Source organism: Mesoplodon mirus (genome assembly GCF_964341445.2).
Source record: "Mesoplodon mirus genome assembly, chromosome: X".
NCBI classification, from domain to species: Eukaryota; Metazoa; Chordata; class Mammalia; order Artiodactyla; family Ziphiidae; genus Mesoplodon; species Mesoplodon mirus.
Window position 1 is genome coordinate 7,870,680 of NC_138981.1, and position 16,852 is coordinate 7,887,531.

Genomic DNA, 16,852 nt, shown 5'->3' on the forward strand with positions numbered 1-16,852 from the left:
TTTTTTACAGAAAACTGTTGGCGTAATTTTAATTTTAGTTCAGTGTACAATTCCATCTGATATACCAGATTGGAGCTTTTCAAACCTGGTGTGCGCAAGAATCAGCTGGGGACCTTTGTTAAAGAAAAACTGTAGATGTTTGGGCCCCCGCACTCGCATATCCTAGGTGAGGGGTTGTAATTGGCAGGGTGGCAGGAATCTGCATTTTAACAAGCGATGAATGCTTTTTGATCTGCAGGTGATGAATCGTCAGTATGGACAGGATTAGCATTTAAAAAACTAAATGTAAGAGGAGAGGAGGAAAAAAGGTAGCAGAAAGCATTCCTGGTAGAAAGGGCAAGATAGTTTTGTAAAACTTATTTCTCTCTGTGTGTGTGTGTTGTTTACGTGTGTGTGTGTGTCAGTGCTGGGTTTGATGTTATATGTATTTTTTACTGTGGGTTTCAGTAAAAAGAAAAAAGAAAAGAAAAACTTTTCTAAGTTAGTTCACAAACTATGGTCTGTGGACCATATCCAGCACACAACCTGTTTGTGGAAATAGTTTTAATGGCACACTGCCACATGCATCTGTTTATGAATCATCTATGGCTGCCTTCACACTACACCATTGGGCAGCAGTGAGCTGTTACGATAGAGACCAAAGGGCAAAACCTAAAATATTCATTATCTGGCCCTTTACAGAAAAAGTTTGCTGACTTAAATGATTCTGATCAGATGGCCCTGGATTTGAACACACTCTGTGAAACACTGTCCTATGTGGTACCACACTTCAGAATCACACACTGAGTATTTAGCAATATACGAATTTCTTCATTAGAAAACACTTCTTTAATATATTACTTCAAATTTTTTCCACGTTGGCACTGTTCTTCTTTTTTTCCTTTGGGAAGCGCGACTGCACGTTGTAATTTGTGGGATTCACTCCACACTCATCGTGGAAATAAATACTCTGCCCCCTTTTGGGGACACAGGCCTATTTAAATCAATTTATTTGCTGTTTATTTTACCTGACAAATGCTTTTTAAAAGTGGCCCTTTATTTTTCTTTAAATGTATTTTAAATGCTTTTATATATACGTAGGGTTCCCATCCCAAACTTGTTTGGTCCAAACCATTGATCCTCAGTTAAAACAAGCATCTGAATCAACAAGGACTGTCCTCAGTGTTTCTATCAGGCTATACAAAAGCCCTGACATGTAGTCCAGGGTAATTATCTTACATTTTGGAGATTCAGAGTACATAAAAGCAGTGACGAGAAGGGACCCTTTTTCTCTTTAGCTGCAGCCTTCTACCATAGGTATGTGTCTGAACATAAACACATAATTGGCTTAATCTGGAGTTTGCTGTCAGCTTTTCCTGTGTTGGCGTGAAATTTACCCCCTACTACTGAAGAAATAAGCCAGTTCTTTCCCGGGGACTCTCAGAGCTTGAGACTCTCCAATCAGTCTAAGTATAAAGGCTGCTGAGCTATTTATTTCAAAGATGGTGCAATGGTCTGAGTGCAGGAATTACCAGCATGTGCTAATGCGTAACACCGCCTGATTGGCAACCTCCCCAGTTGGAGGATTTGCGGTGGGTTTGTTTCCTCCAGATCGAAGGGCATTGTGATTGGCACCAGAGACAGATGACGGCAAAGTCACTAGCCCTTCTCTGGATTGAGTGTCTTCAGACTTCCCAACCACCAGCCTGGGCACCCTCACTGGGCACCAGGTCCATACGTGCCCTCCCTGCCCAGCCTCTCTGATTTCCAGGGTGTTGGCACCCATGATCTTCTTCTTTTCTGTATCTCTGACACCCAATGCCCTGGCCAGGGACTTAGTCACTGTGAATTCCCGGGTCTGGGATGAACCAGTCCTCGGTCATGTACCACAGTAGTAACTCAATGGAAAGCTGAACGGGGCCTTCATCTCTTCATCTTTCCCAAGTAACACTGCTTTCTGAGATTATATCCCTGAGCAAACGGGCACTTTAAAAAAGTGACACATCTCAAACATACGGACCGTTTTTAAAGTCATATGATCAACTGTCCTGTACACAGTACCGGCTTTAGCAAATCTCAGTGTTTTCATCATAGTAGCATCTGATTTTTCAAAAGGAAGTAAAATATTACTGATGGCACTGAAGCCTTGGTGCGTCCCTCCCTAATTTCATTCATGTCCCTCTCCAGAGGAGAACACCCTCTTGATGACTCCCAAGCATGCTGATGTATATATGCCTAAACATTATATGGGATTTTTTTGTAGTTCATCACATTTTATATAATACTTCTCATTCCCTAAGAGTCATCATAAAACTTGCTTCTCTTTTTGTGGTTTGTCCAGATGAATACGTATCACCCTAGTTCGGTACTTCTAATTTCTGAAGACTGTTCCATTGTATACATGTACAATTTACTTGTCTTATAAACAGCTTTACTGAGATATAATTAATGTATAAGAAACTGCACATGTTTCAAGTACAAATCTGATTAGTTTTCAAATACGTGTAAACCCATGAAACAGTCCTCATATTCAAGATAATGAGCATATATATCACCCCCCTATTCTCCTCCTGTCCCTTTGTAATTCATCCCACCCACCCCTGTCACTCATCGCTCAGCATCCATTGATTTGTTTTCCGTCACTGTAGATTATTAGAAAGTGTTATGTCTAGAATTTTGTATGAATACACTCATGCAGTATATACTCTTTTCTGTCTGGCTTCTTTCACTCACCATAATTATATTGAGATTCATGCTGTTGCATGTGTCAAGAGTTCACTCCCTGCTGGATAGTACTGCATTGTGCGGAAATGCCACAAACCGTTCATCTATTCATCTGTTGATAGACTTTGGGTCACTTCCAGTCAGGAAATTACCCTTAATATTACCCTTAATATTAACGTGAAAATTCACATACAAGTTTTATATAAACATCCGCTTTCATTTTTCTTGGTAAACACCTAGAATGGCTGGATCGAATGGTAAGTGTATGTTTAACTACTTAAGAACCTGCCAAACAGTTTTCTGAAATATACCGTCTCCATTCTTAGAAACAGTGTGTGAGCTATAGTTCCTCCACAGTCTCACCAACACTTGGCATGGTCCAGCTTTTTAATTTAACTATCCCAGTAGGTAAGTAGTGGTATCTCACTGAGGTTTTAATTTGCATTTCCTTAATTATTAATGACTTTGAACATCTTTTCATGTGCTTACTTGCCTTCCTTATACCTTCTTTGGTAAAGTATCTATTCAAATCTTTTATCCATTTTGGTGAAGGGGTCATCTATTTCCTTATTAATGAGTTTTGAGAATTTGTTATATATTCTGGATACAATTACTTTATTAAATAAATAATTTATAAGTATTTTCTCCTAATATGTGGCTTGTCTTTACATTCTCTTAAGAGTGCCTTTTGAGGAGAAGTTATTACTTTTGGTGAAATACAATATATAATTATCTCTATAGCTTGTAAATATTTCTTTTATGTTTCTGCCAGTGCATATAATCTTTGGCCAACCAAAGTTCACCAAGATTTCCTCCCATGTTTTCTTTCTTCTAGAATTTTCAGAGTTTTTACCTTTTACATTTCGGTATATGATCTATTGACATTTAATTTTTGTATGTGGTGTCAAGTACGGATCCAGTTTCCTATTCTTATGTGTAGACAGCCTCCCCTATGTGGAGGCTAAAACTCAGCTTCCAAAATTCCCTTCCCACTGAGTTTTCTTTGCCATTTCAGTGCATACATTTTTCCCTCTGAAACTTCTAATTTGTTATTTTTATATCTTTTTTTTTTCATATTTCACATCCTTCTTTTGTGGCTTCACAATTTTTTGCTCTTTTAAGATAGAAGTTATTCCTTCATGTATCTCTTTGAACATCTTCTTAACATTTTCACATAAAATTAATTTCAACTGAGGTGAGAAAATGTCTTTGATTTTGTTGGCTGTATTTTTAGAAATTCAAGATCTCTTTATTTGCTTTGGAATTGTGGTTTGAGTTTCTGTTTTCAAGGGCTGAAGTCATTCATAATGTTTTTCTCCCTCACCCACCTTGCTTAGCCTATCCTGGCTGTTTTACAGTCTCCTTCACCCCATCCTTGGGGGTCCTCATTCCAGAATCTTGTATCATCTCTGCATTTCTGAGGCTCCCGTTTTGTGTAGGTATGAGAAACAGTGCAGAGCCAGGCTCCAACCCAGCTGACTTACTCTAGACTCCCAGGCCTGAAGTTTGCTAACAGCTACGACCCTAGATGAAGGCTGGCAATAATCTGTTTTCGGTCCCTTTGAATGAACTAAGAAGCCTTACACAGCCCATGGCATTAACCAAAATGCCTGATTTCACTTTCCCATACCATCTGGAGCACTTCTAGCCCTTTTACCCCAACATTTCCAAAACTATTTAGCCACAGGAGTTGAAGGTGTTGCTGCTTTAGTCTCTTCCAGACCAAGTCCCAGGAGCCTGTGTCTTAAAAAGCCACCATCATGGCTTTGTAGTTTTTTTTTCTATTTCTGGCCCATGGAGATATTTATCTGGTTTGGGGCCCAGCTATGTGTCTCTTTGCTTTTCTATTTTACTATGTTCCTTATCACAGACATGTGCCCAGGGTAGAGTGGGTGCACCAGAGCATGAAGCCCATGCATCACCATGGCTGGAACTGGGGACACACACCCCTTCGCTACTTTGCTCTAGCTCATGAGAGGAACCCTCATGCTGGGAAGTTACGTAAGGGAAAGGAAGACCTGCTGGCCAGGAAGTTGGGGCGGAGAGTCACTGCAGGCTGAATAAGTGCCCCCAAAGATGCCCACATCCTAATCCCAGGAGTTTTAAAAATATGATACCTTACGTGACAAAAGGGACTTCGCAGATATGATTAAGTGCAGGATCTGGAGATGGGGGATATCCTAGATTATCTGGTTGATAATCTTATGAGGGAGAACCAGGAGAGTCTGTGCCAGAGAAAGAGATTTGAGGATGGGTGCAATGCTCAGAGTGGTATGAAGATACCACAAGCCAAGGAATGTGGGTGGCTTCTAAAAGCCAGAAAAGAAATGGATTCTGCCCTAGAGCCTCCAGAAAGAAACAGCACTGCTGAAATCTTGACTTTAGCCCAGTTGTGACTGCTTTTAGACTTCTGACCTCCAAAAGGTCAGGTATCAATAAATCTGTGTTGTTTTAAGCCACCAAGTTTGTGGGAATCTGTTCCAGCAGCAATAAGGAAGTAATATGCATATTGAGAGCTGATCCCTGCACATGACCACGTAAAGGCAACAAATTACCTTCCACAAGTATGTTAATAATTAATTACAGTTGTTTTCAGGCTCTCATGTGCCTGCGAACCTGGAAGACGTCAGGTATTAAGAGAAATACACATGGTGCATGATGACAGAAGAGGAAGTAGATCCTGTACAGATTCCAGGCTGACACTCAGAGTAAGTTGTATGTGAGGGAAAGTAGCTGTTCAACACATCTGAGTCCGTCCCTGGCCAGGGAATAACTGTGTATTAATTTGATAATCTACTGGAACAGCTTCCAGAACTATTGGATTTGACTTCAACTCTTCTGATCACCATCACAATGTACATGTATAAATCTTTTTCAATCTATACAGACAAAGCAGTCTAAAACATTCTACAATATTAGAAGCACCTTTAAAAGTTTGAAGAAAACAGAGAAAAGCACATACATTAGCTGTTGTAATCTGTGTACTACTTAATACTTGCCAACTGGATTTAATTATACGTGTCATTATAGTTAAGAGCAGTAATAATAGAAATTCATGAACTGACTGGATCTGGGATGAATGTTTCTATTTTTAGATATATACAAAATTGTCTTGTGAGGGTAGCAGAGAAATGGGGAAAATAAAGTAGATCATAAGTATTTCAATAAAAATATGACTAATTTAAAAATAGAATAAAGTGATGGATTCTTAAGTTATCAACATTTCTGAATGAATTTTGAATAAATAAGAAGATGGCCGTAAAGAATATAACCTAAATTTGTGAATTGCTTTTTGAATATAGTTTACTATAAAACCATAGGAATTTTAAACATACAAACATTAGCAAAGAAGTACTATTAATATCGTATATCCACAAAGGGGTATAAGATATAGTGAAACTACAGGAGTTTTGCCACGATGAAATGACACCTGTCTAAATTCCCTCAAGAGCACGAGAAAGCACTTCATAATTTCTGTATATAAAGTCTGATTCATTTAAACATTTATTTAATACTGTTTTGATTGCTAGGATATACCAATAAATATGAAATGAACTTTTCCTCTATGGAACCCACCTTCTCATAGAGAAGAGAGATGGAAAACAGTGGCTACAATAGACCAGAGCTCCATGCCCTGGAGCTGGGTAATGGAGCAGCCTTTGTATTACAGGTATGCATAGGAGACCATAACACAAAGAAAGGCTGGAGGAAAAAATGGCCAACCAAGAGGCTTTGAAGTATGTCTTAAAGACCTAGGACGAGATTATACACAATATAGAAAAAGGAGTCATTCAATATTTCCTAAGCTACTGAAGTGCATGGGAGTATATTTTCTCTAGATAGAGAATACAAAACCTTCGGCCCTAGAAATCGTACCTTCCCTTCTTTGATCTTGGTTCCAATAATCTGTCGTCTTTGCTGAATGATCTCAATAAGAAGATCACACTCCTCCATCAATTTGGCTTCTTGACGTGATGCATTGACCTATGGGATAGATAAAATGGTGAGCATTAACTTGGCATTTGTTTTAGTTAAATGCTCTTTTTTTAATGTAGACTAGTATATTTCTGGTAATTGCTGAAAAAATATTTTATTAAAGAATTTATTGAGGTATAGTTGCTATACAATATTATATAAGTTTCAGGTGTACAATATAGTGATTCACAATTTTTAAAGGTTATATTCCATTTATAGTTATTATTAAATATTGGCTATGTTCCCTGTGTTGTACAATATATCCTTGTAGCTTACCTATCTTATACATAGTAGTTTGTACCTCTTATTCCCCTACCCCATCTTGCCCCTCCCCTCTTCCCTCTCCCCACTGGTAACCACTAGTTTGTTCTCTATATCTGTCATGAAAAGATATTTTATTTTTTTATTTGTCTACTTTTTTCTTTTTTTAAACATCTTTATTGGAGTATAATTGCTTTACAATGTTCTGTTAGTTTCTGCTGTACAACAAAGTGAATCAGCTGTACGTACACATATATCCCCACGTCCCCTCCTTCTTGTGTCTCCCGCCCACCCTCCCTATCCCACCCGTCTAGGTGGGCACAAAGCAAGGAGCTGATCTCCCTGTGCTATGCGGCTGCTTCCCACTAGCTATCTGTTTTACGTTTGGTAGTGTATATATGTCCATGCCACTCTCTTTGTCCCAGCTTACCCTTCCCCCTCCCCGTCCTCAAGTCCATTCTCTATGTCTGCATCTTTTTGCGGTATGCGGGCCTCTCACTGTGTGGCCTCTCCCGTTGCGGAGCACAGGCTCCAGACGCGCAGGCTCAGCGGCCATGGCTCACGGGCCCAGCCGCTCCGCGGCATGTGGGATCTTCCTGGACCGGGGCACGAACCCGTGTCCCCTTCATTGGCAGGCGGACTCTCAACCACTGCGCCACCAGGGAAGCCCTATGTCTGCATCTTTATTCCTGTCCTGCCCCTGGGTTCTTCAGAACCTTTTTTTTCTTTTTAGATTCCATATATATGTGTTAGCATACGGTGTTTGATTTTCTCTTTCTGACTTACTTCACTCTGTATGACAGACTCTAGGTCCATCCACCTCACTAGAAATATCTCAATTTCGTTTCTTTTTATGGCTGAGTAATATTCCATTGTATATCTGTGCCACATCTTCTTTATCCATTCATCTGTCAGTGGACATTTAGGTTGCTTCCATGTCCTGGCTATTGTAAATAGGGCTGCAATGAACATTGTGGTACATGTCTCTTTTTGAATTACGGTTTTCTCAGGGTATATGCCCAGTAGTGGGATTGCTGGGTCGTATGGTAATTCTATTTTTAGTTTTATAAGGAACCTCCATACTGTCCTCCATAGTGGCTGTATCAATTTTCATTCCTACCAACAGTGCAAGAGGGTTTCCTATGAAAAGATATTTTAAATGTTAACTCTTCTTCCAATTATGCAGGGATGGCAAATATAGGACTTACATGTCCACTCCCTATCTTTTTGCACCCCTGGAAAATATTTATTATCCAATGATAGCAGTCTTTTTTGCTAAGCCATACTGAACCTCAGGATCTTTCTTTTTTAAAAAAAAAAATTATTTATTTGGCCACGCTGGGTCTTAGTTGCAGCATGCGGGATCTTTGTTACCACGTGCGGGATCTGTTAGTTGCAGCATGCAGGATCTAGCTACCTGACCAGGGGTCGAACCCAGGCCCCCTGCACTGGGAGTATGGAGTCTTAACCACTGGACCACCTGGGAAGTCCCTCAGGATCTTTCTTAACACACCATGTATGTAGCTATTACCAACTGATTGAAAATTGACGCTTGAAATATATTTGCAATTCCTGCTTTTATATTTTGAAGGAAAGTGCAATTTTAGCCTGTTAAACATAAAAAGTTAGAAAAAGCTAATATTATTCTTTTATGGAGGATAGATTATGATCAATATCTTTTGAACAAATTTTCCAAAAGTAAGATAGCAAGGTTACATTACATTTATTTAACTTTTCTTTTATATACAGACATGAACTTTGTATTTAATCACTATAAAAACATCAAAAAGGAAGAGGATGGTTGAATATCTTATTAATCTTATGGCATAATTTAAAATCTTACTTCTGGTATACTTCAGGAAGGCCGGGGTTCTACAGTGAAAGCCTGCCATTGTCCTGGCAAGGTAGATCATTGTAGAATGGCTTGTATTTGAAGTTTTTAAGGCTCATTGTATGCAAGGGAGGGTTAAAATTAGCTCATTCTTGGCAACTGGGCTTGGGAAATACTCTGCACGTGCTATTTCCTCCATCTCATGACAATTCTGAAATGCTTATTCACAGACAGAGACCCAGAAATCACAGCTGTGGGAAATGGAGATAGCATGCATGAGTTTTATGATTTTAACACAGCGCAGGAGAAGCTGCAGTGTTACAAAGAAGGACAAGAGCACTGATTACTCCAGTATAACTCAGGGAGGAGACATGGCCCAGTCATTAAGCCCTTTTGATTAGGGATACTTTCTTTAACTGGAGTAATTTCAATCTCTATGAATGACACAAACCGGAAGTGGGGTCAGGAGTTCAGAATAAAAATTCACTGATGGCTGTTCAGAGAAATCATGTCCTGTTTCCAGAGACCAGGATTCCTTGAGTTTTATTCCTGCTCACTGTAAGACAGGGCAGAGAGACAACTCAAGATACTGCCTTATTGAGGAGATGATGGTCACTGGCCATTTGCAGCGAACTATGAGATCATGTCCTATGTCAGATTAGCACACAGACATATTTGCTAAATGCTTCATAAACAAAAGAAAGAATTAAGAATGCATTGATGGACAAGCACAGAACGTGGAACTCAGGCTAATATTTCAAGGAAGTTAATCACTGGGCTCAATTTCTCTTACCATTACTTTTCTGTCATCATTTCTAGTTCCCCTTGAGGCTTCTCAAATAAGTTGAGCTATCTATGGAAATATTTACTTGAAACCCCACTACTCTCAAGAAATTTCTTGTCATTTCTTTTGACTTCAACCTGAATTTAATAACTGACTACAACTGAGCTGTGAAAAGGGTGGGATTATATTGAAACTATGGGCCCATTATAATGGAGAAAGTGAAATTTCTGGAAAACAGCACCTTACACTTGAAAAGTATCTCCTAGAATGAGCCCTCAGAGCTAAGTTGTACTTGAACATACAATCAAGGTAAATCCAATTGGATGCAAGCTCCATAAAGGGAGGGATCTTTGGCTGTTGTATGAAATGAGGCATCTATCCCAAGCATCTGGCACCATATTTGGCACAGAATAGGCATTCAAAAAGTATTTGTTGAATGAACAGATAGTGAAAATGATCTTCCAACAAGAGACAAGGTAAAATGTAATGAAGCAAGTAGCTATCATGATATATTACAAGCACTCAATACACAGGTATTGGATTTATTGGTTTTCTAGGACTGTATAGACACAAAAATATGTCTTAAGTTTTTTTTTTAGGGGGAAGGGTGTTGATTTTCTTTTTTTTTACAGCCTTATTGAAATATACTTCACATATCATAAAATTCACCCATTTAAAGTGTACGGTTTGTGGGTTTGAATGTTCTCAGAGTTCTATTATCATCATCACAATCTAATTTTAGAAAACTTTCAATATCCCCTAAAGAATTCCCATACCCATTTGCAGTAACTCCACATTCTTGCTACCCACCCCATTTCAAGGCTTAGGTAACCACTAATCTATGTTCTGTCTCTTTATGGATTTGCCTGTTCTGGACATTATAAAAATGGAATCAAACAATATGCGATCCTTTTTGTCTGGCTTATTTCACTTAGCATAATGTTTTCAAGATTCCTCCAAGTCATAGCATGTGTCAGTACTTCATCCCTTTAAGCAATATACCACATTTTGTTTATCCATTCTCTAGTAGATGGACATGCGGGTTGCTTCTACTTTTTAGTTACTATAAACAATATTGCTATGAACATTCACGTATAAATTTTTGTGTGCACATATGTATTCATTCTTATTGACTACAGGAGTAGAATTGCTGGGTCACACGTTAATTCTGTGTTGAACTTTTTGAGGAACTGCCAAAGTGTTTTCCAAAGGGGCTGCATCATTTTATATTCCAACAAGAAGTATGTGAGGCTTCCCATTTCTCCACATCCTTGTCAACACTTGATACTGTCTGTCTTTTTTGTTTTATCCATCCTAGTGGGTGTGGAGTGGCGTCTCATTGTGGTTTTGATTTGCATTTCCCTGATGGTTAATGATGTCGAGCATCTTTTCATGTGCTTCTTGGCCATATGTGTGCCTAATTTAGAAATAAGCCTATTCAGATCCTTTGCTCATTGTGTAATTGGGTCATTTGTCTTATATAGTTGAATTGTATGATTTCTTTATGTATTCTGGATACAAGTCCCTTATTAGCTATGTGATTTGCAAAGCTTTTCTCCCATTCTGTGGTTTGTCTTTTCATTCTCTTGATGGTGACTTTTTTTTTTTTTTTTGCTGTACGCGGGCCTCTCACTGTTGTGGCCTCTCCCGTTGTGGAGCACAGGCTCCGGACGCGCAGGCTCAGTGGCCATGGCTCACGGGTCCAGCCGCTCCGCGGCATGTGGGATCTTCCCGGACCGGGGCACGAACCCGCGTCCCCTGCATCGGCAGGCGGACTCTCAACCACTGCGCCACCAGGGAGGCCCTTGATGGTGACTTTTGAAGCACAGAAGTTTTAAAGTTTGATGGAGTCTAATTTATCTATTGTTCTACTGTCGCTTGTGCTTTTGGTGTTGAAGCTAAGAAAGCTAATCCAAGGTCATGAAGATTTATACCTCAGTTTTCCTCTAGAAGTTTTATCTCCTACACTTATGTCTACAGACCATTTTAAATTAAGTTTTGTGTATTATTATGAGAAGTAGGGGTCCAACCTCATCCTTATATTTATGGATATCCAGTTGCCTAAGCACCATTTATTGAAAAGACTATTCTTTCCTCCATTGAAGTGTCTTAGCACTTGGTCAAAACTCAATTGGCCATATTGTGAGGTCCTTAGGTTTTGATGTGGCTGCTAACATATGCTCTGGTTAAAGATATTCTGGTTTTCATAACTCAAAAAGACACACGCACCCCAATGTTCATCACAGCTCTATTTACAATAGCCAGGTCATGGAAGCAACCTAAATGCCCATCGACAGACGAATGGATAAAGAAGATGTGGCACATATATACAATGGAACATTACTCAGCCATAAAAAGGAATGAAATTGAGTCATTTGTTGAGACGTGGATGGACCTAGAGACTGTCATACAGAGTGAAGCAAGTCAGAAAGAGAAAAACAAATATCATATGTTAACGCATGTATGTGGAATCTAGAAAAATGGTACAGATGAACCTGTTTGCAAGGCAGAAATAGAGACAGAGATGTAGAGAACAAACGTATGGACACCAAGGGGGGAAAGGGGAGGTGGGATAAATTGGGAGATTGGGATTGACATATATATACTAACTAATATGTATAAAATAGATAACTACCAAGAACCTGCTGTATAGCACAGGGAACTCCACTTCACTGTACGGTAGAAACTAACACAACATTGTAAAACAACTGTACTCCCCCCGCCAAAAAGAAGATATTCTGGTTTTCACTGAACCTAGTAAGACCCTGCTAGTAACTCTAAAGTAGGTGCCATGAAATGTGGTATGGAGTACGAACTCTGCTCATAGGATGATACTGAGAAAGTCGAGTATGTCCATTTCTAAGTTGTCCTATTTTGTAAAATGAGGTGAATATTATCTGTTCTCTCAGTCAAGTGGGATTTTTTTCCCCCTGCAGTACGCGGGCCTCTCACTGCTGTGGCCTCTCCCATTGCGGAGCACAGGCTCCGGACGCGCAGGCTCAGCGGCCATGGCTTATGGGCCCAGCCGCTCTGTGGCATGTGGGATCTTCCTGGACCGCGGAACGCACCTGTGTCCCCTGCATCGGCAGGTGGACTCTCAACCACTGCGCCACCAGGGAAGCCCTCAAGTGGGATTTTTGTGGTAAATACAATACCACAATATATGAGGAATAATATATGGGGAAATGACTTACATTATGAAGCCATAGACAAATCTGAGGTAGTACTGTCTGTATTAGGAAGTCATTTTGTTAAGAGACTATGATTTAGTTTGGGATCTATTTCACTCTCAAAATCATTGCAATTTGGGTTACTCTATGGTAGGAAAAGTGTCTCAGTCACCATCATAACGTGGGGTTCAATTTAATCCAAATTCTGACTAATCAATATTTACGATAAATAGGTTTGTTTTACCAACAAAGTGGACTGAAATCTACTTTGTTGAGCCAAATATGTTTTGAGAAAGCTGATACTGCAACCACCATCGTCCCAAAATATAAATTCCCAGAAATTGGGGAATATCATCTGATCATTTTAGGCCAAGTATCATCCTTAGATCCTTTTTTTTTTTTTTTTCCGGTATGCGGGCCTCTCACTGTTGTGGCCTCTCCCGTTGCGGAGCACACAGGCTCCGGACACGCAGGCTCAGCGGCCATGGTTCATGGGCCCAGCCACTCCGCGGCATGTGGGATCTTCCTGGACCGGGTCACGAACCCGCGTCCCTTGCATCGGCAGGCGGACTCTCAACCACTGCGCCACCAGGGAAGCCCTATCCTTAGATCTTTCAAAGAATACAGATGTGACCTTCCTTTGAAACTGGGAAAGTTTAATCTCTTTTCCAACTTTGATGAAGCTTCCAAATATTTGTAACCCTACCATTCTTATATTCCAAAAGGTACAATAAAATGAGTTGAATGCTATCCTATATTTCTAAAATCCTTCCAGTACAAAGAAGTTTTCCAGTTGTGCTGTTTCATTTGTCACTTAAAAAAAAAGTTAATGATTTCATTGGACTTCATTTCTTATACAAGCTATTCATTAAAATATGGCAGGGTTTATTGGTTACTTGCAGTGTGTTCAGGTGTTTCCAGCTCCCAGTTCTGGTTTGGAAGCTGGCAGCTCCTGGTTATGATTTTAGCTTTTATTTCTGATTCACATCTTTTGATTCAGAAACCACGAAGGCTGATGGAAGTGCTTTGAGTAGGGCCAATCTAAGGATTCAAGAAACAACCCCCAAACCCTCTTTTACAGACCTCCACTTCTACCTTTGTGTCATAAGTCTCCTTCTTGGTCCTTAACCTAAACACAAGGTGGGTGGAGAGAATTAGGAACGATGACCAGTGGTAGCAACTGCTGTATACCACCTCTGGACCACATGGAAATAGGGTGCTTCTCCTATAGAGCCCTTCACATCGCAGGACAAAATAGAGCTTAAAACTGAGCCCTCTTCCCATTTCAGGCTCCTCCCTGCTACTTTTTTTTCTCACCTTCATTGCACTCATGAGTAAATATCACATCAGCCCCTCAAGAGGAGAAATTCGGTCCCTCTCACCTCATCTCTGTGTTGGCCTCAGCCATGTGCTCACCATGTATCTTCTCTACATCTGGAGTTACAGCTTCCTTTCTTTTCTTTTTTGGCTGTGCCATGCGGCTTGTGGGATCTTAGTTCCCCGACCAGGGATCGAACCCGGGCCCTGGGCAGTGACAGCATGGAGTCCTAACCACTGGACCACCAGGGAAGTCCCTACAGCTTCCTTTCTTGCCACGAAATGCGTCCTCCTCCCCACCGTTGTCTCCTAGTCTTTAGTACTAACTTTGTCTCTTAAAGTCTTCTAAAGTGAGATCTAATCCCAATTCTTTCAGAGCTTATTTCTTCTTTCCGGAGTTATCACACTATTTTTTTTAAGGCCCTAACGAACACCTTTTCGGAGACTGGAAGTACCATAGCCGATGTCACACAAGCTCAAGCCATGACTGCTCTCAGAATACACTTGCAGCCTTCACCTTGAAAGAGCTACATACCACTGTTGACCCACTCACCTTTCCATTCACTTATTCATTCAAATAACAGCAACTGGGTTCCCACAGTGTATCAGCCAACATTCCAAGTGCTGGGCATACATTGTGACCCAAGAGAGACAAAGTTCCCATTATCACAGAGTTTACATGTAAGCAAAGGGCAACAGGCTGAACAAGCCAAGAAATAAATAAAAATTTCAGATCGTGACGTGTGTAAAGGAAATCACAGAGGGTAATGGGATCGAACACGGCTGAGAGGAGGGTCTTTTTTTTTTTTTTTTTTTTTGCGGTACGCGGGCCTCTCACTGCTGTGGCCTCTCCCGTTGCGGAGCACAGGCTGCAGACGCGCAGGCTCAGCGGCCACGGCTCACGGGCCCAGTCGCTCCGCAGCACGTGGGATCTTCCCAGACCGGGGCAGAAACCCGCATCCCCTGCATCGGCAGGCGGACTCTCAACCACTGCGCCACCAGGGAGGCCCGAGGGTCTTTTTTAATAGTGGTCATGATCAGACAAGAATTCTCTGACAAGTCTCTCGAGGGATGAAAAGGAACCAGCCAAAAGATGTGGAAAGGGTGTCTGCAGGCACTCCTGATGCTGCTTTTTTGTTTTTGTATTTAGCAATGTCTTTTTATTTGATTTTTTTAAACATCTTTATTGGAGTATGATGGATTTAACAGACCTCCTTGCAAACATTGAAAAACTCGTTTCTGACCTCCACATCAATACTTGGGGCCTTTTCACATCCATTTGCAGACAGGCTCAGAGCGTGAAAGAAATGAGTCAGCAGCCAGCTGCGGTTGAACAAGACACGCTCCGCCTTCTTGCTCCGGCTCTCATAGAACCACAGGATGGGGACAACAGAAGTGGCACAGCACTGAGCAAGAAGCGTCGGCTCTGCAGCCAGTTAGCCTGGGTCTGAGTCCCCGCTCTAGCATCTGTTAGTGGGGCGACCTCGGCCAAATCACTTAACACTTCGAAACCTCCTTTTCTTGTTTATAAAATAAAGAGAAAATACAATCAACCAGGATGACTTGTTTTTAGGATTTAAGATTATAATCTATGTGTGGGGGGTGTGTGTATGTGTGTGTGTATTTCCCTGACGAGCAATGGTTCATGATTAGCCAGTGCTCCTGGTGACTTCACGGAGTGTAATTACTGTGAATAACGGAATGGATTGTATTTACCTTCTATCTAGGGTGTCCACAGTTGTCCTAAACTAACTTTTTTGTGGGCAGGAAGGGTAAAATGGGAAGGGAAATGTGTAAGATACAGAAGAAGAGAGTCCTGCTTGTACGGAGTTGCTAACCCACTGTCTCCTATTCCTAGGGTAATTTTGCAGCTTCTCTTGGACAGACTCTGACTTTCTGATCCATGATAGCCCAGTGGAAGACAAACTGGCAAGTTGAATAATGAAGTGAGGCCATTGCTCCTGTCTCACCCTAGTAGTAGCCCTGAGAGCTAATTCAGCACAGGGCCACCGGCCGCATTCACGCTTGGATCAGCTACCAAGAATCAGCCACAGTCCCATGTAAGTTGCCCCTGGGTGCACAGTTTATCTGCCTTTTTTAGAAATGCAGTTACATGTACACATTCCCCAGATTAGTTAATGATCACATAAATGGGTTGGCTATTTTCTCCAGAGCACTTGGTTAGCCAGGCCCAGTAAAAAGTCCCCCCGCTAAATTTTATGGTGTAATAGTGTTACAGTATTTCACAGAAGGGGTGGCGTGAAATGGACAATTTATTACTTTGTTCTTGTCATATGTATATGAACATTAAAGGGATTTAATTACATCCACACACTAAAAATTGGACTACGTGTCTGTGAAACGTTCCTTAGAAGTCTGTAAAGTTTCTAAGTATTTCTAAAAACTTGCTCTTTTAATTTTTTTAAAAAATATATTTATTTAGTTTTGGCTGCAATGGGTCTTTGTTGCTGTGTGTGGGCCTCTCACTGCGGTGGCTTCTCTTGTTGCAGAGCACGGACTCTAGGCACGCGGGCTTCAGTAGTTGTGCCACACGGGCTCAGTAGTTTTGGCTTGCGGGCTCTAGAGCACAGGCTCAGTAGTTGTGGTGCACGAGCTTAGTTGCTCCGCGGCATGTGGGATCTTCCCGGACCAGGGTTCGAACCCGTGCCCCCTGCACTGGCAGGTGGATTCTTAACCACTGTGACACCAGGGAAGTCCCTGCTCTTTTAATTTGACTTGTATTCCACTGAGATGTTCAGTGCAGGGTATAACGTCATCAGATTTCAGATATGTGTGGCCTTCACATCTTTA

General features: G+C 40.9%; 1 protein-coding gene across 2 annotated transcripts in view; it reads right to left on the minus strand.

The window, feature by feature from the left end:
* MID1 (midline 1) overlaps positions 1-16,852 on the minus strand; it is a 183,825-nt gene that overhangs the window by 54,397 nt on the left and 112,576 nt on the right. For both annotated transcript variants that reach the window (XM_082609418.1, XM_082609417.1), the window contains exon 4: positions 6,580-6,687. In XM_082609418.1, the coding sequence (XP_082465544.1) occupies positions 6,580-6,687 (108 nt within the window). The remainder of the gene's footprint in view (positions 1-6,579; positions 6,688-16,852) is intronic.